The sequence below is a fragment of the Citrus sinensis genome, chromosome 2 (assembly GCF_022201045.2).
Source record: "Citrus sinensis cultivar Valencia sweet orange chromosome 2, DVS_A1.0, whole genome shotgun sequence".
Classification (NCBI taxonomy): Eukaryota; Viridiplantae; Streptophyta; class Magnoliopsida; order Sapindales; family Rutaceae; genus Citrus; species Citrus sinensis.
The window spans coordinates 5,436,391-5,462,409 of record NC_068557.1 but is presented as its reverse complement, the minus strand read 5'-3'; the positions used below and the strand labels follow the sequence as shown (position 1 = coordinate 5,462,409).

General features: G+C 32.5%; 2 protein-coding genes and 1 long non-coding RNA gene across 7 annotated transcripts; 1 reads left to right on the top strand and 2 right to left on the bottom strand.

Annotated features, from left to right (window-relative positions):
- The first annotated feature begins 1,261 nt into the window (after positions 1 to 1,261).
- Positions 1,262 to 4,515, top strand: LOC102613818 (uncharacterized). The gene is made up of 7 exons (XM_006470253.4): positions 1,262 to 1,428; positions 2,370 to 2,417; positions 2,504 to 2,550; positions 3,484 to 3,550; positions 3,630 to 3,673; positions 3,957 to 4,014; positions 4,199 to 4,515. Exons 1-7 carry the CDS (start codon positions 1,369 to 1,371, stop codon positions 4,247 to 4,249), a joined length of 375 nt encoding a protein of 124 aa, XP_006470316.2. The 5' UTR covers positions 1,262 to 1,368; the 3' UTR covers positions 4,250 to 4,515.
- A 155-nt stretch (positions 4,516 to 4,670) lies between these two features.
- On the bottom strand, positions 4,671 to 16,951 carry LOC102614121 (serine/threonine-protein kinase BLUS1). Of its 5 annotated transcripts, XM_052435516.1 has the most exons (22): positions 16,718 to 16,950; positions 15,525 to 15,763; positions 15,012 to 15,408; positions 14,186 to 14,440; positions 13,140 to 13,264; positions 12,987 to 13,031; positions 12,789 to 12,870; positions 12,638 to 12,706; positions 12,375 to 12,545; positions 12,209 to 12,274; positions 11,142 to 11,210; positions 10,893 to 11,030; positions 10,728 to 10,801; positions 9,904 to 10,167; positions 9,246 to 9,337; positions 9,056 to 9,132; positions 7,786 to 7,911; positions 7,648 to 7,690; positions 7,508 to 7,554; positions 6,103 to 6,164; positions 5,959 to 6,028; positions 4,671 to 5,041 (listed from the first exon to the last, which is right to left on the bottom strand). In XM_052435516.1, the coding sequence occupies exons 3-22, from the start codon at positions 15,177 to 15,179 to the stop codon at positions 4,976 to 4,978; spliced, it is 2,109 nt and encodes a 702-aa protein (XP_052291476.1). In that variant the 5' UTR covers positions 15,180 to 15,408; positions 15,525 to 15,763; positions 16,718 to 16,950; the 3' UTR covers positions 4,671 to 4,975. The 5 variants fall into 5 exon arrangements, with proteins under 5 accessions (XP_052291476.1, XP_052291478.1, XP_024951429.2 ...); XM_052435518.1 differs by having other exon boundaries at positions 9,056 to 9,129; positions 15,012 to 15,763; positions 16,718 to 16,951; XM_025095661.2 differs by having other exon boundaries at positions 5,959 to 6,010; positions 9,056 to 9,129; positions 15,012 to 15,763.
- Positions 16,952 to 18,232: 1,281 nt separating this feature from the next.
- LOC127900437 (uncharacterized) lies at positions 18,233 to 25,810 on the bottom strand. The gene is made up of 2 exons (XR_008052592.1): positions 24,900 to 25,810; positions 18,233 to 23,605 (listed from the first exon to the last, which is right to left on the bottom strand). It is a non-coding gene; the product is annotated as an uncharacterized LOC127900437 (long non-coding RNA).
- Between the last annotated feature and the right edge of the window lie 209 nt (positions 25,811 to 26,019).

Here is a 26,019-nt window from a genome sequence, read left to right as displayed (position 1 = left end):
AGGCATTGCTGGGCTAGAAAAAGGCTTAAAAGTTGATGGTCTTGCAATTCAGTTGCCTCTGTAAATTGATACTCAGCCAACATTACCAATCTTCCATTTGAATCCTTTAAGAATCACTTGTTTGTCCTACAAATATATTTCTCGAGATAATAGATGGATTTGAACCCACCGAATGGAAGCATTCAAAAAAATCAGTATCTCCGAAGTAATTTGCCTTTAAAACTCTAGAGCCTCCATATCTCATTGGATAACTTGCGATTGAGAAGGCAGCATTTGAGATCAGAAGATGCAAAGATGATCCTGAAATTCCCTCTTCTAATCTTACAAGTTATTGCCTTCTCTCATCTTTCAGCGAGGATGCGTATACCCTCGCTTCACAGGATTTGTTGAGTGGATCGAAATTGTTAGCTAAGAAAAGGAGTGAGGCTGAAACGGTACTAATAGTTGCACCATGTTGGGCAGCTTGGAATCTTCATCTTTTATGAAAATAAACAGTAAAATTCTCAAATATGAGTGGCTAAAAGCATAAAGTGAAAACAAGAGGTACATTCCATAGGACTTGAGTTGTTTTTAACAGCCATCAGAGCCAGCTTTGACCCACACCAAAAGTAGGGCTCAGTATTCGAAACAAATTGAGAAATATTTTTGCGGATTAGACGTCCCTCAGTGATGCGCCTAATCAATAAGAGGGGACCAATTAACTTTTTGATTTTCTAACAACAAATTATGAAACATTAAAAGAAGGTGAGACTTATTGTGGAACCTAACATAATTGTAAAAATAAACATGTCTTTATTTTATAAGACAGCACATCATCTCAGCAGCATGTTAGGATGGTACACTTAACCATAAAACATTTTCTCAAATAAAACTTTTGTATATTCATTCAAAAGATGGAGATCAGGTAACTGTCCTTACAAAATAACAATTAAAAAAGATAAAATGAGAAAATAAAAATGGAGTACTGCAAGATTTTCTAAAATTTCATAATAAATTATTTGACATTCATAAAGTGGTTTGTAAGATAATGTAATTAATTCATTTAAAAATCTTGAAAATTTATTAACCATTTTATGAATGGGATGAAATTTTACTAAAAGAATAACACTACAATGGTGTTTCCGGAAGAAAAAGAAAAAATGGAAAATTGTATAATTGGGCCGGGCCTCGTTAACCTCCACGGCAGGCGAGTCCAACACAATCTTCACCATAATAACATTGAGATCCCTATTGTTTGACAAATAGCCATTAAGAACATACTTTACAACTTATAACCACAATAATCTTCTTGCGCAGAGCGTAAACCGTACTACTACAAACAGAAAAGAGACATCTGCGTTTCTGATTCTCTCTATCAAGGAGAAAGCTATGAGCGTTCTAGAGCAAAATTTTCCTGTGGTTCAGAAGAAGCTCTCTGTTGATTTAAAGGTATAAGCCTCATTTTGATTCTTTACTTTGTTTCTCCGCGAGCAAGAATTAACATACAGAAATTCTGCCCCTAATTTCGATTTTTCGACCATAAGCATAATCTGTTCGTTTTTATATATGTATATCGAGAAGCAGTAGTATCTGAGTTAAGGGTATATTGAAGCAGTAGTCACTTTGGTACAATTGGGTTGCTAAAATATTGCATAATGTAAATGTTATTTTGTTTGATTTCATATTCTCAATAAGTTTTAGTGACATGAATTTCTGGGTCAGTGTCATTTGGCTTATAAGATAGGCTTGTGTGATCTTAGCTGGGGTGACTGCTTCGTGTCCGTAGTGGTTCAGATAAAATGATCACATAATATTAAGTATGAGGTGAGTGAGATGTTTGAGTTCAATTGTGAAAAATTGGAGGGTTGTTTCCGAGTTTTTGAAATGTGTGGCTGTTAATAGTCTTATGCATAATGGGCAACTTTTGTTACTTGAATTTTTGAGTATTTTGATGATCTAGCTTCAAAGTTCTACGTGATTACAAGTGTTAAGTCTGTGACTATATTTTTTCTGTATATGGGGAAAAATCTACAGGGCTTCAACAGATGTGTGTTCTGCTTCATAGTTATCTTTGAATTATGTTTATGCATTTGATTGTACTTGAAAAGATAACTTATGCATGGCAAGCTCATTGTTTCTGCTGCGCATTGTCTGAGAGTGTCTTAAATGGCTCAATGTCTTCCAGTTTGCTCTTTCAGGTGTTTCTTGGTTAACGATAGGTTGAAAAACTTTGAAACACATCCATTGAAGTTTGAAGTATACACTTGACGTATTTGAATTTGACATTTCTTCCTTAGTCTGTATTGGAACAACTAATGATCATGTCGGGTCTGTTCTAAGATGCTGTGTCATTAATTTTCTCTTCTGATATCTTAAATTTTGCCTGGCAGCGGAACAAAACAGATATAATCATTTGCAGTTATGATGATCATTTTCTTGTAAGTACGAGGCCTCCACTTTGTTTTGGTGTATGATGTCTGCATGTCTTTGTGACAATATATCTAATGTGTGAAATACTTCTCAGGTCATTGCAACTCAAATAGGAACAATGGGGACGATACTGCATGCCAGGTTTGTAATTTCTTTCCTCAAAAATTGTCGTGTCCAACTTTTTGTATTATTCACTGTTGTTCTTTATGGTCTCAACCAATCTTGTCAAGGGGACACTATATGAGCTATTAGTGGAAAAAATAGAGATTTCTTGTTTGAGTTGTTAAGATTGCGCATTATACATAACATCATAAACCTTACAAAATATAATTTGTGGCCCAAGGTTGTTGACCACTGTTTTCAGTGGAGTATACCTTGTGGTATCTTGTATCAGCTGTAAAGATTCAAGTGTTTAGTTGAGCTCTGTCTCTGTAACAGGTGAGCAAGCATAATTGGTTTATTTCATTGTTGAAACATGAAATTGAGATTATCACGTGGACGGACTCGGCTTTTTATTTTCTGATTTATTTCTCTTCAATATGATTGGTAGTTCGTGCAAAAAATAAAATAAAATAAAATTCTGAAAATACTTTAAATTAAAAGAAAATTTCTTTTATTTGGGGTTACAAATTTCTTAGTTAATGATATTCTTATTTTAATTAATATTATCTTTTCTTCTTGTCTTCTGTTGACCTTAGAATGAATGCATGTTTACTTTTATGCTTTTCTGTGTTTACCGGTTGCACTATCTAGATTGCACAATAATGTCTTTGAAGAATACGCTCTCTCTTATCCATCTGTCTGACCCTGTATCACTGGAAATAACTCTAAATTAAATATTGGTTAAAGAAAATAAGAGAAAGAAAGAAAAGCGTAGCGGGAGTTAAATATTGAGATGGTCACTTCACTTGCAAAAGATGGAGAGAGTTCTGTTAACAATTGCAGAAAGAGGAGGGGAGCATTAGAAACTAAAAGGCAAAATAGTTATTTTATATAGCTTGATTTTTGTTATTGTAATAACTTCTTTAAATGATTTTGGAGTTTTGAGGTACAGATATGTTTCTTCATTGCCAGGAAAGATGCAGATATATCAGTCCATCCAACTTTCAGTGTGTCCGTAATATTTGGAAAACGAGACGAGGTAATGACGCCCACATTGTAATATATTGACTAATCTCGTTTATAATTCTCTTGGTTTTGACTAACTTGCATATGTGTAGCCAATGCTAGTGGCATGTGCTCGTCAGCTGATTGAACACATAAGGTATGTTGAAGCTTCTATATGACATTTTCTGTGTCTTTATCAAAATTTACCTTAAGTATCATTGTGTCATTCTCTTATTAAGGTTTTCCTTTTTGTCAAGAGTAAAGCAGTCTGCTTGTTGATGTTCTTAAAAGGTCACATTAGTTTTCATGCATGTCTTGCAATAGAAATACAAGGATAGATAGTCAATCCATAAACATTAGAAGTTGATGTCAATAATGCTTTCAGATAGCTTATTTCTTAGTAATAGTTACCTAATTACAAACAGTTTACTTGTTTGCAGTAGCTCTGGCACTTCCCAGCCTTTGGTTCTGTCCCTTGGTCTTAAAGACCATTCTGCGGTATTGTCTGAATACACACATGCGCCCACATACACACATACACAGTGTGTGTGTGTATACACACACACATTTTATATATATATATATACACACACTCATTTTTTCGATAATGTAATGGTAAAATTCATAATTTGTCTTTTTGACAATAGAATTGTAAAATTCATAACTCCATGGGATTATGCAGGAGACACTGAAAGGCATTGTTTCTGCTGTCACTGAGAATCGCCTTTGGTAGCAAAATGTTGCTGTATTTTCAGTTGCAGATGCTTACTCGATCCTTGGACAACTTCCCTCTAATCAGCTACTGAAACTGCTATTTAAATTATGTTTGTCCGAGAGACATGATGAAATATGAACTTGAGGTACTGCTGCAAATATTGTCAGCCGACAGTGACTGATGGGCCAAATCGGGGTATTAAGAATGACAACGTTACTTGACGATTTGTACATCCAAATTTTGAGTGTATTTTTTTCCCCCCTAAATGTTTTTCTTTTCAAGCTCCTCCGGTAATAAGCGCGGAATTGCCAATATTTTATTTAATTTTTTGTTTTGAATTTAAAATAACTACTGGAGCTAGAACATTCATGCTGACTCCTAATGAAATCGACTTAGCATAATTAATAAAAGATGGCTCCCCCTAATCTCGACATCTGAATTTGAGAGAGAGAGTAATATAACTATAATATAATGTCAATAAAATTACAACAATGTTACACATAATGAGACTCAACGAATGCATCTCAAAATTTGGGTCTGCCTTAGCACACGTTCAAACATATATTGTACACTAAAAATACAAAGTAAAGCACCCCTCTATACCCAAGAATTACCTATCAGGTTTTCTATGATCTCTTGCCCTGTAGAAACAGTCGAGCGCCCAATATATCAACATCCCCATCAAGCTTCATTTTCTTTTCTCATCTTTCCATCTGTCAAGCACCCAATATATCAACATCACCATCAAGCTTCGTTTACTTTTCTCATCTTTCCGTCTTCACCGACCACTGCATGCAATTGTTTTTCTAACTGCAAACAAAGCAAAAGATAACATACTTGTCTAATTACTAACAAAAGTTTAAAGAAAAACACATTGGCATCTAGGCCATGGTCCTACTTTAAGTGACTAACTTGAATACAATCAACTGCACAAATCATGCAGGCCGTGGGATCATCAAATAAAAAGATAGTAAAAACCAAGGAAGTACAAAGTAAGTTTGCAAAGAATAAACAATACATTCAGACAGAAAAAAACAATGGAATTAATTAATTTCTACTTATCCATATTTAACATTTAATACAATGTTGGAACTTGTCCATATTTAACATTTACTACTATGTTGAAACTTGTCACAAGACGCATAGGGTTATACAATGGGATTGTTAGAATTATCTGACAAGTTTCCAGTTCACCTATTTTCGTCTTTCTTCCATCTAAGATGAGCAACAGTTTCAAAACACAGCAAAATTTATGAGAGTTGGAAGCCAAATCCTTCCTCTTTATGTTTTCTTCTCTCCTCCACCCCAAAACCTGAACTCTCATGTTTTGATCAAACTTCAATATGAGTATATCTACCCCACTACATATGTATTGCTAGTTAATGCTTATATAGCATTGGAGAAAATCAACTCATGCAAAATCTCTTCTTTTTGTAGTTTATTTTCTTCCCTTACCCAAAATCCAAACATTCATGTTTGATCAAACTTCAATATCAACTCATTGTGCCAAATCATTTGCAAAATTCTGATGACCAACATCAATTTGAAGTGATAAAGTAAACTGTACAAGATAAGAGAGTTTGCATGCTATTCAGTGCCACTTCCAAGGTGCACAACACAAGAAAGAAATACAAAAGTCCTAGACTTGTCCATCAAGGTACAATAACAAGAAACCAGAAGTGAACAATAAAGCAAACTATGTATAACCAGTTAAAACTAACACTCACCTGAGCATTTTTTATTTTTTGTCTCTGCAATTCTTCAGCAATGCTCGCAATTCTACCATCATAATTAAATCTTAGTCAAAGGTGAATACAGACTGAAAATTGAGCAATAATAATTTTTTCCTTATTCCTATTTTTATCTCATACCTCTGTTGCAAAGTAATCATCTGAGACTGCAGCTCCTTTTCCTTTGTAGAAGCAGGAGTTACCTGCAAGTTGTACAGAGTTAAGAGCACCCAGTGAAAAAGGCAAAATCACATTCCCATAGAAAAACAATAAAATAAAATGAAAAGATCTTTATGAACCACAATGACTCCCAAGAGTTGGCAACATGTTTTTCAGCATTATCCAACACTTAGAGACAACCCAATAAGTCTATTATTACTTCTCCACACAGTTCTGGTTGCCACAATGCTTGCGCAAGACAATAAAGTGAAGGAGAAAGCAAGTTAGGGTATAAGACAGTCAGACTAAATTTACAATCCAGAGCTCAACTTGCTGGTTTTGCACAGGGCTGAAGTTGGTAAGAACAAGGATTTCACGTGTTACCACATAACTCATTTATCAATTGACAGTCTGGAAATGAATACAAGAAATGAAATGAAACAATATCTAAAGAAAAAGATGATAAATATTCATTCATGTAGAAAGTTTCCTGTGGAAAGCTATACACTGCTATTGCATGCAAGGCCATAAGATTGACCAATATGCTAATTGAATCAAATAATCATTTGTCATGTTTTGGCTAGGATAGGCTGCCCCTCAATCCATACTTCAGTGGTAGAAGTCTGACGGTTGAGAGCCATTAAGTTTAGTGATAGTCAAAATATTATAACATGGACCATGAATAAATAAAAGGATTTTGGAGATTTAGAATAAGACGATTTTTTGGGGGGAAAGAGTAAGATTAATACCCTCAATTACTAAGGAATTTCAAGATTCTTCTTTCTTCTTCATTCATCTTAAATTGGGAAGAGGTCTTGGCTTAATTTTGTGAGATCACATGGTCATATAGAGCCTATAGATAATTTGTTCGACATTCAATTAAATAGATTTTTTTGTGATCTTTAGAGTTGCTTATTTGTGTGGACTTCTTGTCCACTTTTCTGTACCTGTCTCTTGTTTTTTCTTTAAATATAAATTTTTGTGTCCTATCAAAAGAGGGGAAAAAATAAAATAACAAAAATAAAAAACGTTGAATAACACCATAATAGTAGTTCCATTATTATGTAACATTGGCTGCAACAAATTTTTCTTTCTACATATTATATAAATATAAAAGAAAATAAAAATTGAAGGAGAGACAATTTTATGTTGTATTCTTTAACCTCATCAACCTAAAACATTACAGTCACATCGTCCCCATCACTAGCTTATTGCAGCCTTTTCCAGCATATGAAAGTGAATAAAATATCTTATTATTTTAAAGTAGAGCAAACAATGAGAGTAATGAGTTATAATGGTTTAGTTAATCAAGTCTCGCAAAGTTCTTGGACCTTTAAACCATCATCAAAATAACTCCTCAGATTTAGGAAGAAAAGAATATATATACCTGCAAGAGGTCATTAGTTCCAGCATCAGCCGACTCTGCATGCTTACCTGTATAAAGCAGAGAAAATAGAAGCCAACAAGGTTATTGAATATAAGACTAAAGTTGTGGTGTATGAATGACAACAATGTGACAAGCATTACCAGAGGTTTCTTCCGCATACTTGATCAGTCTAATAATTTCTTCCTGTCCACATTAATTTACAGAAACAAATAGTAAAAAGTGTATCCTGGACATAAAATATATAATAAAGGGCATATGGCAGTTAAAGAGAAACATACTCTTTGCATGGTGTTTTGTTGCAAAATGAATTGCAGGGATGGGAGAAGTGAGGCAGCTGTAAAATTTGGGGTAGTTGGACTCATTGAGCCTCCACTAACTGGGCTAAAGATGCTGTTAATAGGTCCCTGAATGAGAGAAAATCAAGGCGATGGTTACAAAGCGATTGCCTAGAAGAAAAATTGCTAAGTTCCATAATGCTGTTAGTGAAGTCATCTGAAAAATATGCAAATTGAAATAAGAATGGATATTATATGTCACCCTGGCCCATCTCAAAAGCTAAGTTAATTGGTTATTCAACGAATTACTTCCCTAAAAATAAAATGTTAGTTAAAATAAATATGTATGCAGAGTGTTCATTACAAGAAAAAAAACATCCATAGACGCTGACCAAGAAGCTCATGAAGAGTATTCATTAGAAGACATAAAATATCCATGCCTACTAACCAATAAGCTCTAATGAGGAATATACTAGTAGAAGAATTGATGAAAAATAAAAAAAACTTGGGAATTCCTAGCAATACTAAGAACAAGAAACAATCAACAGATGGACATGTCAGACACAAGTAAACCATAACATGCAATGTGAAAACAATATAAAATAAACACTCTACTACCTAAAGCCTCCAGTTAACTGGCAATTAAAATAGCAATGGATATGCAGCAGCACCAATTGTAAACTAGCAAAATGACAAATAAATTTACAAATTCATGCATTATTCATGATTTCTCAGGTTGACATGTTAGCCACGTGATATGATAGGTGAAACCTAGCTTCCATTTTTCCTTTTATTTTGTTATCATCTTTGTATTGTTGGTTTCAATTTCAAAAGAAGAAAAAAATTTTAACACTCAACTCAAAAACATGATTCATAAATTTGTGGCAATTTAATTATAAGTTACTTCATAGATCAGGACTTATTAACAAGAGATTCCCATTTGATCTCAGAAAATTTTGCAGCCAAAACTGAAGTGCTGACAAAAGAATCTTAGTAGACAATGACTGCTTCATGCAATTTAATATTGACTACTTACATAAATAGATAAGTCAACTAGATAGGTTAATGGCTACAATATAAATCAATCAGTGTTAATGTCCATAAAATAACGTGAACTAGCTACGGTAGAGTCAACATTTGCATATGATAAGTCCTAGTGTTCTTTAGGAAACCACATGATTCCAGTGGATCACCTTCAAGTCGACTGAAGGCTGAGTTGGGTCTGGCTTATACTATAGCTGGCTTATACTATAGCATGATATTACAAATATACCTTGGGGCTCAGTTCTGCTGAAGTAACTTTAAAGCGTCCTTTACGTTGGACAACTGCTCCTTCTGATGTATCTTCTGCTGCATTAACAGAAACAACAAAAGAATAGTCATATTATAGGTATAAACAAGAAACAATGGCTCCAATTTAGATTGTTAAAAAAAAAAAACCAAGAAAATCACAGCAAAAATACCAGATGGAAGGTTATTTGTATCTCTTCTCTGGCGATACAACAGTGGTCCACTATAGTTTCGCTCAGATTGATTTTTTGGCTGCAGAGAATCCCTTCAAAATATTTTCAAGATATCAGAGTTATTGTAATTCTCAATCCGAACTTTTTATTTAAGTAAATGATAGAGAAAACTTGAAAGGCAATCAATAATCAACTTAATACAGTATAGTATAACAGCAGCAGGTTTTTGACAGAAAGGCAGTATTTTGAAAATGATGTATGTCTTACCATCAAAACCAGGCTCATGAAGGTAGAAGACGCGCCAAAAGATATGCCTTTTGACTCAATGAATCTAAGAGTTATATTTTTCCAAGAACAATTGGAATGCAATATGCATTTTAGGTGGTTTTACAACCAGACTGAGAATATACATCTTCAGATTTGGAGTATTATATCTAATTAAGTTTGAAAAAAGATTGCAGACTCATCAAATTTTAATTTTAGTTCAACAACATAAAATTGAGGAAGACAACAAACGTAGAAACATAATATATGTATTCTGCAGGTGAACATAAAAAAAAAAGAAAAAAAAAGCTAAGAATCCTTCATTCAGTTCTCTTCTGACAGCAAGTACAACTCTATAAGGACATAATATAAGTACAAGTACAATAAAGCTTACCTATCAGCTTCACCAACAGCCTTCTTAGAAGAAAATGCATTATCAGGTATTAGTGAACCGCTCAAAAATTTTTTATGCTCAAGAATTACATGACGTGGTAAAGAGCTACTTCGCCCTGAATTCTCACCCTCGTTTCTTCCAGATTCTTGGTCTATGGCTCCCAAAGACCCCTTTGAAAGAAACTGATCAGTATCTAAATGAGCGGTGCCTTTCCAACTAGGACTAGTTGCACCCTCATCGTCCTCACCAACATCGAAACAACCTCTGCAAAAATAAGAGGGGCAAAATACTGAGATGATTCCAAACCGTGACAACTTTCTCATGTCCAATTTTCTAGTGCCAATGCACAGGAACTGTAATCAAAATGATTGCAAGTGTTAAAGTTACTACTTGACCTAAAAGCTTAAGCTAGGGTCTGACAATACTCTCCTCACTTGCACAAGCACATGAACTAAAAACAATCATCACAAACTTAAACCACCCTCACCCCCCCCCCCCCCCCCAAAAAAAAAGATAAAATTTATTATAATCTAAATAATTAACATTAAGGAGATTCAACATATACCACCAGGTCAAACTGATTATGATACCATATTAAGTTCTCACTTGACCTAAAAGATCAAGATTTTAAGTGTCAAGCTCTAGGATAAGGGAAAAAAGAAAAAAGAAAGAAGTTTCTTAGTACATCATTTCTTTTATAATCGACTTTATTCACAAAGAGTCTCCAAATGAAAACTTTTGGCAAATGCCACCCAATAGCCTTGAAGACACTATGGTCATTATTAACTTATTGGCAGTGAAACTGCCAGGAAAAAAATCATTACTTTAGTGCTTGAAGAGGTTTGATAGGAAATGAGGCAAGCGAACTCTCCAAATCATGAAGATTATTGAAGCCATCCTGATGCAAACAAAAGAGAGAAATTTTATGACAATGTGAGACCAAAAAAAAAATATTCCTGGAAAATACTTTATGCATATGTAATGCTTACGTCCTGACTTGTTGTAGCATTTGAATGATTACCACTCTCTGTGGACAGCCTTTCTGCTGGAACCTCAACATCAGCATGGTTTTGCTTCCCACTACTATTGGGATCTTCTGCATTTGACATACAATCATAATCCTGGATCTGCAGGCAACACAAAGCTTCGGATAATAAGAAACAGAAGTACAAGTTTTAACACCAATGAAAAACATGGGAATAGCTTGTACAGACACCAAGATAAATGAGATCACTTACAAGGGCAGCCTGACTTTTTAAATCCTCAAGGTTGAAATTCCAGGCACTTATTCCTCTTATGTACTCTTGCTGCAAGGTTAACATTGTTCAGACATATAATGACATTAATTACAGATAGGCAGAAGCCAAGAAATATAGAACTGTATCTAAGGAATTAGCCTTCTCTTTAGGACCATGCAAGAGAATACAAGCAACCATATTGGGGGTCATTATAGATGACAACAAGCAAGGCAACAGCAGTTTAAAGAATTACGAACTGATCCTTAAGAAAATAAGCTTAATGGTGGGTAAGACATTAAGATAGGAAAAATGTTAAAATGAAACCATATTTTGGTGTTAAACCATCAATATGATCAGCCGTCTATAGCAGATCTGTTTCAGCCTATAAACTTTTCTAACCAAAAAATAAGTCTTCAACCAAACAATGCTGTGTTCTGCAGGAAGGCAAAAGAATCCCGGCCATAAGCTTGATTTCAAGTGTTCAACCTGATAAGACATCTCTTTCTGCTCCTGATCATTAAAAGTATGACAGATACAGAACAAGACAAGCCAATGAACAACTACCTAAATATCCCTCAAAGAACATGGCTAAAATCTTCCTGAAGTTAATGGTAAATTCACAAAGAGATTGAGGTCCAACTAAATCAAAAATCAACAGAAGGTTTTCAGATCCCTGGAACATCTGATAATTGCGAGACGGGGTGCTTTTGCATAAATATCCAGATGCAAACAATGCACAAAATAACGAAATTGTTAAGCATTCCACACAACTTAGGAAGAGTTAAAAAAGAAGGATCTGAGTAACAGAAATTTGTTATGGCTATCTTGCAGAGGTAAGTAATGAATAATATGGCACAACAACGACGTTTAAAGTTACTATGTTATTTCTTTTTGTTTTTTAATCTATTTTATAGGTAGCTTGTTCTTCGTGGCATTTATTTATAAGGAAAATCCTCTTTGCATAACTGCCAAACGCACACCACAAATTGTTGAAACCTGTCAACTTAACTCATAAAATATTAGTGCCTCTGTTTTATACTTGAATAATGGAAAGCTGTATTCCTCACCTGTGATAATTGCTCTTTATCCTCATAGAGAGCCTTATTTTGCACAAGTAGATCAGCCTCTTTTGCCTGAGCACGAAAGACATCAAAGGAAGTCCAATGACATTAGGCTCATTTCAGAAGGAATTCTTGTTCTTGAAAAATATAACACATTGGACAAGCAAGAGACCTTCAGCATCCTGAAACGTTCACCTAATGGAGCAAGATTATCGACAATGGAACGAGCCAGAAAATCATTTGAACGTGCGTGTTTGAAAAAATGGTGTTTCATTAGCTTTTCTGCTGTTGGACGTTTTTTAGGATCCTTCACTAGGCAAGCTGTTACCAACTCTTTAAAAGACTGGAAAAATAAAGCATTTTCAGAGGGGTTATTTTGCACTTTCAGAAGACTATTAATAGAAGCTACCAAACAAAAAGTGCTCACATACAGACCTTTGAGAACCTCTTGTCTCTTTCATAATCAAGACCTGGAGGTGCATTTTGTAAGGTCATCAACAAAACCTGCATGAAAAATAAGAGGATAAGATAAAGACATGTACTAACACAATATGAACGTATGACATATTTCAAATAAGAGGTTTACTTTCATTGGTGGATACTTCGAAAAGGGGGCATGCCCATGAGCGAGTTCCAATGCTGTTATTCCAAATGACCAGATATCTGCTCTGTTCATAGAAAGAGATCTTATGAAAACTCAAAGCCAACTCAAAATAACATCAAGACCTTTGAAACAAGAAAGAAAAACTGAAATAAGATGCAGAGAAGAAAGCAACCCACTCACTTAAAGTCATATCCATGCAATTGCTGCATAACTTCAGGAGCCATCCTGAGAAAGAAGAATATAAGTGTAAATTTGTATGTACAGAAATTTAAGCAATTACCCTGTGCAATTCAGCATACCGAAATGACTAGAAGGACAAGTGAGAATAATTACCAGCATGGAGTTCCAACAAAAGTATTTCTGGAACGTTGCCTATCTCCAGCATCAAACATGCATGCTGATACACCAAAGTCTGCTAACTTGATCGCACCATTAGAATCAATTAAAATATTTCCAGCCTGTAGAGGGATACTATAAGTATAAGCAATCGTAGTGCAGAACCATTCTCCAAATTGAACGAGCCAAAAGTGAAACAATTGAAGGATAACAAAACAGTAGTCAACAAAATCAAGTGATCAGTACCTTACCTGTCAAAGGAACAACAAGACAGACATCACTGATGAGAAGATATAAAAGAGATGGAATAATGCATATCAGAAAGCATTTGTTTCATTTTTCAGAAATTAAAGACATTGATAATACTTTGATCAGGAAAGTTCTGTACAGTTCTTTGTCAAACCAATTGACTAACCAGCATTGGAAGTAATTCCACTTTATAATATGACATTATTGATACAAGAAATTTTAAGGGTTAAAAAAAAAAGATTCTAATCTAGTCCAAAACAACTTCCTAGAAAATTTTCATTTCACTCTTTATTTCTCTTTTCCCAACTAGTACAACATCTTTATAAAGGTGAGTCAGTTCTCATCACAATATTGACTTGAGAGTTCTATTTCAAGTAAACCACCAGATCAGTTTTATAAAGAAGGAAAAAAAAAAAGAGAGAGAGTAAACCACCAGATCAAATTGTTATCATGTACTTACGTAATGTAAGTGAGATTATCAGGAAAAAGTAGGATATTTTCTTTACTACAATTTCTTCTCAAAGAGATTTTCTCATTTAAAATTGAGTAATGGTAGGGATCCTAAGTCCTAACTATTAATACCTTCCTCTTTTTACCCTACAAAAATGTGGCGATTTCTTTCTCGCCACATCACCCACAACAGAGCTAAGACTGCAAACTTATGCTTATACTTTTCTTAGAGACAATCACTCCTAACTTCGGTAATTAACCATAAACAGAGCAGAAATTGAAAAAGGTTTATTAGCCATAAACAGAGCAGTAATTGAAAAAGGTTTTAAGGGAAAGTAGGATACCTTCACATCTCTATGGATATGCCCGTGGAAATGGAGATAAACTAGAGCTTTGAGGGTCTCACGCAACAACGTTGCAATAACAGGCTCTTCAAAACCTTCTGGATATGCTGATTTCATTATATGAAGACAGGATCCCCCTGCCATGTATGGCATCACAACCCAAAGGCAATGACCCGTAGTGAAAGAGCAATGGGCCCTTAATACATTAGGATGATTAGTCACTCTCATGGTTTGCACCTCTCGCCTAATACCATCCTGTATCATTTGCAAGGAAAAACTCTTTAATCTGATACAGAATGTATTTTCTAGTGAAACTTAAATGAATACAGTTGGAGTCCTCTTATTGATGTGAAAATGGAATATGGGGGTTACTGACACTCAATGTCGAGACAAATTAAAACAATTAGTGTTAGGCAGAACAATGAAAGAAAACCATTGAACCATGATGTGTCAAATTCATCTTTGATTCCTTTTCCCTGTATTCTGGTAAGCAATGGAACTTTCAAAATAGTGATACATTAAGTAAAAAGAGGAAAAGAACAAATGGCATTTTTTTTCTGTAGAAAGGAAAAAGAAATACAGACACAAATTCAAACCATTTTTCTTTTCTTTTTCCCATGTAAGGGCAAAAATAACAGACAAGAGGATGTTGCCCTAAATCTGATGCACACATATGCTAGTACATATATGTGAACAGTGCGCATAAGTAAACAGCATCATATACAAAGAATATAATAGCAAATTAAATAGAATTAACAAATGTGTTTCCGTACACAATATAAATAACCATAAGTCTACTAAACTAATGAAAAGGTAGTGCACTTACTAAGTCATTATTGCACTTTTCCAGATCAAGAACCTTGATAGCTACTATTTCATTAAGTGGAATGCAGAGAGCCCTGTAGACAGTGGCGCTGACTCCTTCACCAACTTCTTCATATAACCTATAGTCTTTTGCATCAACAGGAAACCGTTTCTCCACAACAAGATCCATGGTTTCTTCTTATAGCGCACTATTAACATCTCCTTTACCAACAGATGTACCAGTGGAATTAAATAAAATATATATCGGGCACATGAGAGTCAATTTAATGCGGGGCTTCTTCCAATTGGGAAGCATTTTCCCTATCTTCAGCAGAAAAAAATCAGTGAATCCAGTGAAGTCATCAAGATGATCATTTAATCAATATTCCTTGCCTGTGTGGTCATAAAAACTCCAGAGCCTGGATAATCAGAAAAGCCCTTGAACTATACTATCAATATATAAGTGTAGATCCAAGTATTCATCCGACAAAGCAAATACTTTGTATCCAATCTCAAGTATTTTCAACTGAACTACCTCATCAAGTAGTGAAAATTCAAACAAGACATAGGCCTGAAAGGAAACACATTTGAGTACTATCAGAAAAGAGTTTTACAAAGGCAACAAATAGAAATAGGGCTAGAAACTGTCGTTTGTTTATCTCCTGTATCATTAAAAATTCTGCAGACGACAAAAATGCTCCAAATCTATCTAAGTCATCCTCATGAGATGATCCAATATGCGCAAGAAAAATAAGTTGTCTGTCGTACGTATTCCTACAAAACCAAAATGCCAGAAGTTTGGTTATTCTGTAACCAATAGCAAAAAGAATGCATCTATCACTTTTTCTTTTTTAAAGTGGTTTTCTACAACATATTTTAAAGTAATAAATTAACAAAATTCACAGATAAATTTAAATGAAAAAGAATTCGCAATAAAATTAATGCCCTATTCACATCCAAGTCTGATAAGCTTAGCAACCACCACTGGTTTGTCCTATGTTGAAACAAGACCACGTAACAAAACTATAAACCCACAGCCGGCTATGGCTAGCACATCATGCCCCTTGATGAGCTGATTAATCTTATCTGTTTCTACTCTGTTCCTCTAAGAAGTAAGAAGCGTGTGTGTGAAAATGCATGCTGGGACATGTATGCATAAATTTGGCACGTACTCCAAGAAGCAATAGACACGATCGCTTTGCTCGAAAACAGACACATATCAGAGTCAGACTAATCTCCAAGTTTAAACAACTGAGATTTTCATGTCTGAAAACCATTACCAGAAGCGAAACCAATTAAGGAACATCAAAAACACATTTCCTTCTTTTTGTTTCAGGTTCTTACTGAGCCCACTTTTCAGAGAAGTGAAAATCACAGAACAAATTTTGCACAAAATACCCATTATCTCAACTTCCATAATACCACCAAACAAGCCACTAGTCACATGCATTATACCAATGCACACACAACTTCTATGCTATCAATCAAAATCCAAAGCAACATCAACGTAAACAAATGAGTTCAAACTTTAAAAAATTCCTTAATCAAATAAAGTCATTTGCACAAACAATTTCAATCAACTTAGAGCTAGAAAAAATTTAATTACGATTAAAAATGGAAACTTAAGATTTAGAGCACCAGCACAAATCCTAGGGTTTCGATGGTCCTTTTGAAGTAGAAAAGAGCTTGTAAGAAGCGCAAAGAGAAAGTTGTAGAAATGAATCTGACCTGCTTTAGATTAAGTACAAAACGATGTCGGATTCAGCTTTATAGTACGGTCAATCAGTTTCAGTTTTCTGTTCGACAAACACGATGACGAATTAACGATGATGATGAGACTCTCAGATTTCTCTCTTCTGTCTCCAACTGTCGAGCCTTTGAAGGTCCAGAGATCGAATCTTTCACCATTTACAGGAGAAACAATACTTAACAAGTGACTCCCTTCTTAATTTATCTCCTACACTTTTTTATTTTATTTTTGTTTTCTATTTATTTAGTATTAATTTTTTTAAACTTTTTTTTTTCCTATTCGCAATTGTAATTTTTGTTTTACCCGTATAATTATTATAAAAATTAGATTTTTCTGTGATATTCTGTGATTTTTCACATGGGTTGTTCTAAATCTTTAGATTTAAATATTAACTCTATCCTTTTCAAAAAAAAAAAAAAATTAACTCTATCATTAGTTAAGTAATAGTTCATATTTAAAATTAAATTAATCAATTTAAATTAAATAGAGTTGCTTATAAATTTAATGTGAAAAAAAAGTTGTGATTCATCATAACTTTTTTCTACTTTTATTTTATAAATAGTTTTTTTAACCAGTTTGAGTTTGTTAATTAGTATAATATTTTTAAAGAATTTATAACTTATATAAATATTTTTTATTGTTGATTAAAATCTAAACATGTATATTTAAAAAAAAAAAACCAGATATGTAAGCGAAAATTAACTGGAAAAAAATAATTTTTTGAGAGAGCGGGGGGCAAGGCAAGGCTGCAAGGCAGCTGTTGAGGCAAATTCTACTGGGGCCCGCCAAGGAGATTTTAAGACTTAAGTTGCGGGGTTTCAGACTTTCAGTAGGTGAAAAACTCGCGATAAGGCGTTGTATTGATCGTATCGGCATTTTATCGGGGAAAATCGTTAGATCGAGATGAGAGATCCCAACACCTGTATTTGGCTCGACTCTGAACTCTGAAGCATGATTGGCTGGAATATTACAAGTTCATTATTCTTCTTTTTTTTCCAAAAAAATTATTATTATTTTGTTGGGTATATTCAAAATCAGGATATATATTTCATTCCAACTTGACATAAAATTATTATTTTCCAATTTGAGCTTTATTAAAACTTCCAAAATCCTCAATAATTTATCACATGTAAATTACAAATTGAAGTACATAAGTTCCCATGCATTTATAAATAAATTCTTAAGAGTTCCGTTAATTTAAGTTGGTAATATTGCTTATTTGAAATTGCTCAGTGGTGGCATAATTTTTTTTTCAATTACTTTATAATTAAAAGACCATCAGGACCTCCTAAAATAAAAATCAACTTTAAATATTGAAGAAAATGAGGAAATTACACGGGATATGACTTAATACTTGCAAAAATGTCAAGACAATGACCCAATTATTTACATGCCAAGACTATGACCCAATAACAAGTGAAAGTACACAAATACTCTTATAAGTAACTAAGTTAAAAAAATTAAAGAAAACTTGAGTTAGGAAGTTTAGGAAGGCATTGAACTTGTATTCATTACTTTGATTAATCCATTTACCGTTATATAAGACAATAACACGTACCATGTCTATTTACTTAAAAATTATGTGATGACAGAATAAAAATATTAACAAAAATAAATTGTTAAAAGTTATTCTAGACTTCTGTACTTCAGTTCTAGACTTCTAGATTTATAGACTTACCTACAGGTCCATAAGTCTAAAAATAAAGAAGTCACGAAAACGATAAACATGATAAACAAACTCAATTCGGCAACAAATTTGACGTGTAAAATTTGTGTTGAAGAAATTTTTGGAATATGTTTGAATTTGTTAAGGGAATGTGATGATTTTAGTAAGTGTTTGATAACAATTTAGAATGCTGGTCGCATTATAAGCTGGGTGCATGCTTTTGTTGGACATGATAAGGGGCATTTTAGACTAGGGATCACCACAATGTCATACAAATTTAATTGATTAAAAGTTGTCATATTTATGTAAACCGTACATGATTTTGTCATATATAAATAAAAAACCGGAAGAAAATCAACTTCCATGCATCCTGAGGACAGTTGAGAAAAATATCTCGTACCGGTCGAGAGTAGTCGGCGAACTAATAATGTAAAAACTAACTTTTGAGTCGAATAAAAATAAGAAATCATTTTAAACAATGATGGATAAAGAGAAAGTTTTTTTTAAAAAATAAAAATAAAAAAAAAAGAAAAGAAAGAAAAAGAGAGGTAGATTTACACAGTAATCATGTGATTAGATGCCCTGAAAAGGGTAAAAGCTGAGGCTCACATGAGACATAGAGCACTACTAACTAAATTAGTCCTGTGATGCCTGCTGCCCTATGAAATTGGAGTATGACAGCTATGAACACATTGAACCCCTTCCCCTGTTTGCTGCTGCTCCACCAATTTTGCTCCTATTATTCTGCCCAAGACCCAACTATAAAGGCTAAAGGTTAAAGGTTTTTCTATTATGGCATGAATGGTTTGCAATTTCAACATAGATTCTTCCTTGCCTTTTCTCTTCAATTTATGTGATTGAATAATCCCATATGCCATTCACTTTTTTTTTATTTTTTTTATGAAGAGTTCATTTTAATTAGTTACTCGTATTTTTTATCATGATTATTGATTGTATGATCGAGATATCTTTTTTTTATTATTATTATTGTAAATACTTAATCCACTTACCTGAGCAGAGTTCAAATTTCACTTTTTGTTTTCGATTTAAAAAATTTTATGATTGCTAAACTAGGTGATACCGGCTTTATTAGTACAGATCACCTAATTAGTTTTGGCAAAATTGTTACGATATAGTAGCTCTTGCAAGAAAATGGTGAGTGCATTAAATAAATAAAAATGTTATAAAATAAAAATATATTCAGCTTGAGGACTAACATATTCGGTAGAGATAACATGTTAAATCAATACCACGTTGTTCTAGTTTGGTAGTATTCTCCACAAATTAATTTATATTTAAAAGTAAATACTCAAAAATAATAAAAGCAATAAACTAAACTTAATTTCCAACCTCAGCTATATCATTTTAGCTTGTCTAAATCATAGATAATTTTGTTTTATTTTTGGTGTGCTCTGATTACACATGAAAATTATATCATAAGATATATGGAAATCAATGCATAAACATAAATTAAATTAAAAAATTAAAAAATTGGTGTGAGGATAGTCGGTCTACTTTCATGACAAGTAACAAACCTAGATATTCCATAACAAGTTATCAGTAATATTCCTAACTTGTCTATAATGAAACAAGTCAAAAAATAGTATCTCTAGCTTGATTTGACTCTGATGAAAAAGAAAAAGCAGATCAAAATTGTCCTACCAATTTTAGTGGGCTATGACGAGACCCAAAATAGAAGGCAGCCCAGACTGAGCTTAGGGTCAAATGGTACTTTGCCATTTGGGTTTGTCTCTTGTCAGAAGCCCACGAATATAAAAAAAATTATGAGAACCAGATTCTATCTCACGATCAACGAGCACCCCAATCATAAAATGACACATTCTTGCCATAGTTGCACGAGAGATTATCATTTTCCCTCTCAATAGGTACCATTTATCTTCTACCTAGCTTTATAATTCCCAAAAATTTCTATGGCACAAAAAAATTAAGAGAAAAGATGGGTAAAAAGATCATTTACTTAATATTTTATCTTGTAAATATAAAATAATATTTATTGTAAAAAATATTTAAAAAGAATAAATAAAAATCTTTTTGTTAATATTTTATTTACATTGAAACTTATATTTCTTAGTTTTAGTATTTAAATATTTTAATTTTAATTTAATTTATAATCAATATGAAAAAAATATATTTAAAAATAAGATTAATATTGTAAAATTACAGTGTCATGAAAATTATTGAATATTATAAAAATAGTAGAGGAATGAATAATGTTGATTTGAGTAGTAAGAAACGGGCAATCTCCTAAAACAAATAAAAGTGATGAAGTGCCTAAACTCAAAAGTGTTTGTAACGATTATACTAATTACGAACATATAGGCAGATCATGGTGAAAGATTATATCGGAATAATCTACACCGGAGTTGATTATGGTGTTAACATGATTAAACGTACCTTAGTTTGTTGAAATGGAAAAAAAAAATGAAGATTTATCAATAAACTAGTTTTTATCTTACTTCGAGGATGAAAAAAAACAACAAAACACTAATGGTTGTAAAAAGTTAATCAACCTTTTTGCCTGAACACAACTATCAATTATATCCAAACAACATAAATTGTTTGGCTAGACGAAAGTGTAATGTATGAAAATAATATTGGTATTATTAATTTTATTTATAAATTTACTTTTTTAAGAAAAAGTTGTGGAATGGACTAAGGGCTTATTTGGAATTGTATTTGGGAGACTTAAAAATGATTTTGAGAATTTAAAAGCTAATTTTAGTAATTGGTTAAAAAATAAATTCAAAATCTGTTCTTCCTACAGCAGATTTTGAAAAGTAAGAAGAGAGCAACTTTTTAAAATCTGATTTTAAAAAGCAGTTTTATCTTTTAATACAATTCCATAAATATCTTTATAATTATTACCTAAACCCAAAACTATCCTTATTCAAATTAAAGATAAAATCAGTATTTTAGTGAATTTTATTATGATTCACGCATTCTTTCATCTATCGTATTTTTTCTTTGTATTTTACATTCTATCAAAAGTTATCAGATTACGGCATCGAGGCAAAGGTCATCAATTTGTGTTTCATTACTTTTTAACTAAATTCAAGTATATTTGGTGAAAATTTTATTATAATATTTGTTGTTTATTTTGATTGGGTTTGTTTTTTCTTTTTTTTGGTTTGTTTACTTTGATTATACAATAATGAAAATTGTGGTTATTTTTTTAATTATCAATTGTTTTAAGACAACAAAATAAAAGAAATAAAAGAAATAAAATCAATATAATATAAATTTTATTTAGTTAAAATTATTATGAAAAACGGTAAAAAAAACGAAGGAATGAAAGAAGGACGATAGAAACGGCAGCATTCGCACGCGTTCCTTTTTCTTTCTTGTAGGACCCACAACAGTTAATAAAATAAGTTTTTTAAATGGGAAAAAATAATGAAATATCTTTTTATATTAAATATGATCTACTCGTTCCCCAACACTCTCTTCGTAATGGGAAAGAGAAAGTTACCAATTATCCGACTACAATTTCATCAACGTTGTTGGCCTAGTCTTTGACACCAAATTCAAATCTCTGAATGCAGATCTCCAGGATAACAGCCGCTGGTTTTATTTCATTTTTCTTTTGTTAATGTAAATGCAGATTTGAGTTTGTCGGGTTTGGGCGATAATAAAGCTTTTTGCCTTTTATCGTTACTTTCTTATTTTATTGTTTCCTTTTAATTAATTCTATATTTCATTTTCATTATTTTAATTTTTTAAACGAAAAAAGAACAAAAGTTGGACCCACGTTGCCGTTTCTGTCATCCTCCTTTCGTTCCTTTGTTTTTTTAGTATTACTGTTATTATAAATTGTATGCATGTCTTTTTACATGAAAAGTAATTATAATTCTATTTATATTTATTTTAGTCATTTGTTTTCTTACATTATATTAACCGTAAGATTTATTAAAAATTGATAACTATTTTTCAACTCATAAAATACTTTTAAAAACAAAATTTACCAAAATACCTAACCGATTCTCTTTACAGCGAATTATTTATACAGTATTATTAACAACAATTATTTACCAAATTGGCAAAGGCTCTATGTCAAACCATAACAGTAAACTTAAAAGCACGATCAATTAAATCTAATTCAAGTATTTCATTTTAGAGATCATATTCATTTTTCTATTTCGCTCAAGTGATTTCACGACTCGCAGAATTAACTTTCTCATAGTATTTATTAGCTTAACTATTTCTGGATTATTTGCTCTCTTTTTGTAATGCTTTTCAAACTTTACGCTACTTGAAACCATTCATAGGGGATGAGATGAAAAAAATATGAACTTTGTTCATTTGATATAAACTAATTTTAATTAATAATCACTTGAAAAAAAAGAAAAAGGAGTGAGTTGTCATTATTTCTTATCATGTAGAAAGAAAAAAAAAAGTGCAACAAAAAGACCATTTTTGGGACAAAAGTTGTTTTGAGTAAAAGTTCAATTTTTAAAATTTATTAAATGGGTGTTATGAGTAAAAGGTTGGATTTGTAATTGATAGGGATTAGTTGAGATTTGTTAATCCCAGTTAGGGGCGGGTACTGTTCGATTCCATTTCGAATTGAATTAAACCGGTTGATTTTTTTTTTTCTCAAGTTATAATCTAAACCGTGGTTCAGTTTTCGTTTGGTTCAATTTTAAATCATAGATTCTTTAATTTTTTTAATTTTTTTGGTTTTCAATTTTTTTCATATAAACCAACTAGTTTTTCTAATTTTTTGAAACTGAACCGTACCTAACCAAACAATTTTTTCGATGACAACATTTTTTTTGCCCACCTTAATCCCAGTTAGGTTTCATGAATATAATTGGGACAATGTAACATTCCATTGTTTTAGACTAAAAAATTGTCATGTTCCTATGATGTTAAGTATCTCGTTCCATACTATTTTTCCAAATAATCCCTCATTTAAATGAATTTTGACGATTTTTTTTTGGGGTCAATAATTCAGTCTAGTAAAAATATTGAATAATTACAATGTAGAATAATAATATGATAAAACGTGTAAGAGGAAATGCAGACAACAATTTGATAACAAAATAGTCAATATTTATGAGATATCAAAAACTAGTAAAAAAAAATTATGGCTCAAACTTTACCACATGTTGGCTGGCGGAGGCGTGGTGGGCTGGTGGTCGAATGCTGTTTGTAGGTGCCATAGCCTAGAGGCACCAAACTGCGCTAAGTGTCCAAATAAAATTTTTTTTTATCAAAATAAATAAATAAATAAATTATATTCAATCTATTATAGAGAGAGTAACTATGTAATGAAATCTCTATAAACTTCCGATAATAACTAAGAGTAAAAACTCATTTTAATTTCGAGATTTTGGGGTCTGAGTAAACCACACCCAAAATCATAGGAATAAGAAATCACATGGATATGAAATAAATAAGGTAGGTCCAAAATAAATATATTTATTTCCCTACGAACGAATTCACTTCCATATGTGCGGTAATAGTGGTTGGCACGTGTCATCAAGGAGAGAGACCAAGATAAAACCCTAGACTCATATCACTCATAAGCTATAAATAGGGATCACCTCTCCAAAAAATGAGAGATTCCTCCTGATAAAAAAAAAAGAGAAGCGTCACAAGTTTTTCACAAACAAGTGTCACAAGTTTTTCACAAATCAAAAATATGTGTGAAAGAAAATTACTGCTTCCTTCACTGTTGATGGTGGTTAATTCGGTGGCTACCATGGAAAGTTTAAACTAAATTGATTTGTATTTTCACTTCAGAAAAAAAAATTGTATTTTAGGCAAAAAAAGGAGAACAAGAAAAGGGTTATCGCGGGTATTATTAGTTTTAGGGCTTTTAGTTATCAGTACGCAAGGTGACGATTGATTAAAATAAAGAGTTTTTAGAGGCTGAAAATATATAGGTCAATTTAAAATTGCAAAATTATAAAATAGCTTCAATGTTTGAAAATATAAGCAGCTAAATTCTTGACAGGATGAGATTTTTCTTTCATGCTTCCGTTCTACAAAAATTATTATTATTATTATTATTATTTTATCGTACTCCTTAATTTTATCGTTTTCTTATTGTACTTTCTTAATTTTATCTTTATTTTTATCTCCTATTAAAACTTAAATTTTTTTGGTATATATACTCCAATAAACAAAAGTTCTCTTTATTATTCTATTTCTACGCATTTTCTAGGAATAGACTCACTATATTTGTCTTGACAATGTATTAACCTTTTCTTTTAATTAATTAAACTCTCCATGTCGTTCAGATTACAAAAAAAAAAAAAAAAATTAAAGGAAAAAAATAGTATTTTTATTTAATATAAAATTAAAAATTCTAACAATACATGCAACTTAAAAAGAAAAAGAAAAAAGAAAGGAGCATGATGAGATATATTTTAACAAATATAGATATTGCAACATAAGACTTTTAAATAAAATGCAGAGACTAACTGAGTAATTAGCTCAAATTATAAGAATTATAAAGAAGAATTTACCTAAACTCATAAACTCTTTCGGCTCTCGCTTAACAAAATAATCAATCTGCAGATCCACATAATGTTAACCTTTAGCCTTGCTTCCGGCGTCAGGTTGGCTAACAGCAGTATCCGGCCGGCCTGTTGGTGGTATATTGAGTTGAAGCATAAACTGTGGTGGCCAAGAAAAGAACAAGAAGAGGTTTGTGCCTTGTCGCGGTCCAAGCATTACGGAAATGGCTAAAATGTAAAAACCCTAGATGTGATGTGATTGAAGAAGTTTGTCACTGTAAATACAGCATTAGATATAAGCCTGTTATGCGGGATGCCTTGTGTAGTGAAGCATCCAAGGCAATAAAAGCAGCACCGGACGGCAACTACAATGATTTGATAAATGGGTTGATAAAATGGAATTAATCAAGCAAGCGAGAAGCGACCGGGTTGCTAATACCAGGCATATATAGCACGAAAGATCAACACATCTTAAGAAATTTTCCATGCAGAAGGATTGCAGAGCTCGTAATCAAGGCTGTTAATGTAGTTGGGATAGACTGTTTTATGAGGTTAATAGATACCAATGGAATAAATATTTTGGACTTAGAGTTTGTAGAGGGAATGAAGAATGATAAAGTCTGGGACACTGCGTCCTCTTACTTCATCAATAAAATGAAGAAATTGGTTATGGAAGGTAATGGCGTTTTGAAAAATCCACTCAATTTCACCCTCTAGTGTTGGGCTTTCAATATTCATAATAAACTAAAATTTTTTTGAAAAAAAAAAAAAACTAAGCTTTAATGTAATTTAATGTATCAATTTAATAACTATTAATTGATTATTGTAAATTATACTTAAATTTGTTGAAACCGGGTAAAAAGTATGATCGGTCGCATCATTCATTATTTCAGTAAACGATTGGACATCCATCAACCAAACTCACAGACGACATGACGTCCTTATTAATTTTAGAACCAAATCAAGTATAAATATTATGCGTTGGCGCAATATATAGATAGCGAGTCATTTATCTTTTATTTTAACATGCATGTAAGTCCACTATTTAATCACAAGATGATTTGTCGTCTACATCAATTCTAGAACCGTCCATGCATTGGCGCATCTACCGGACGACGTGCTGTTTATT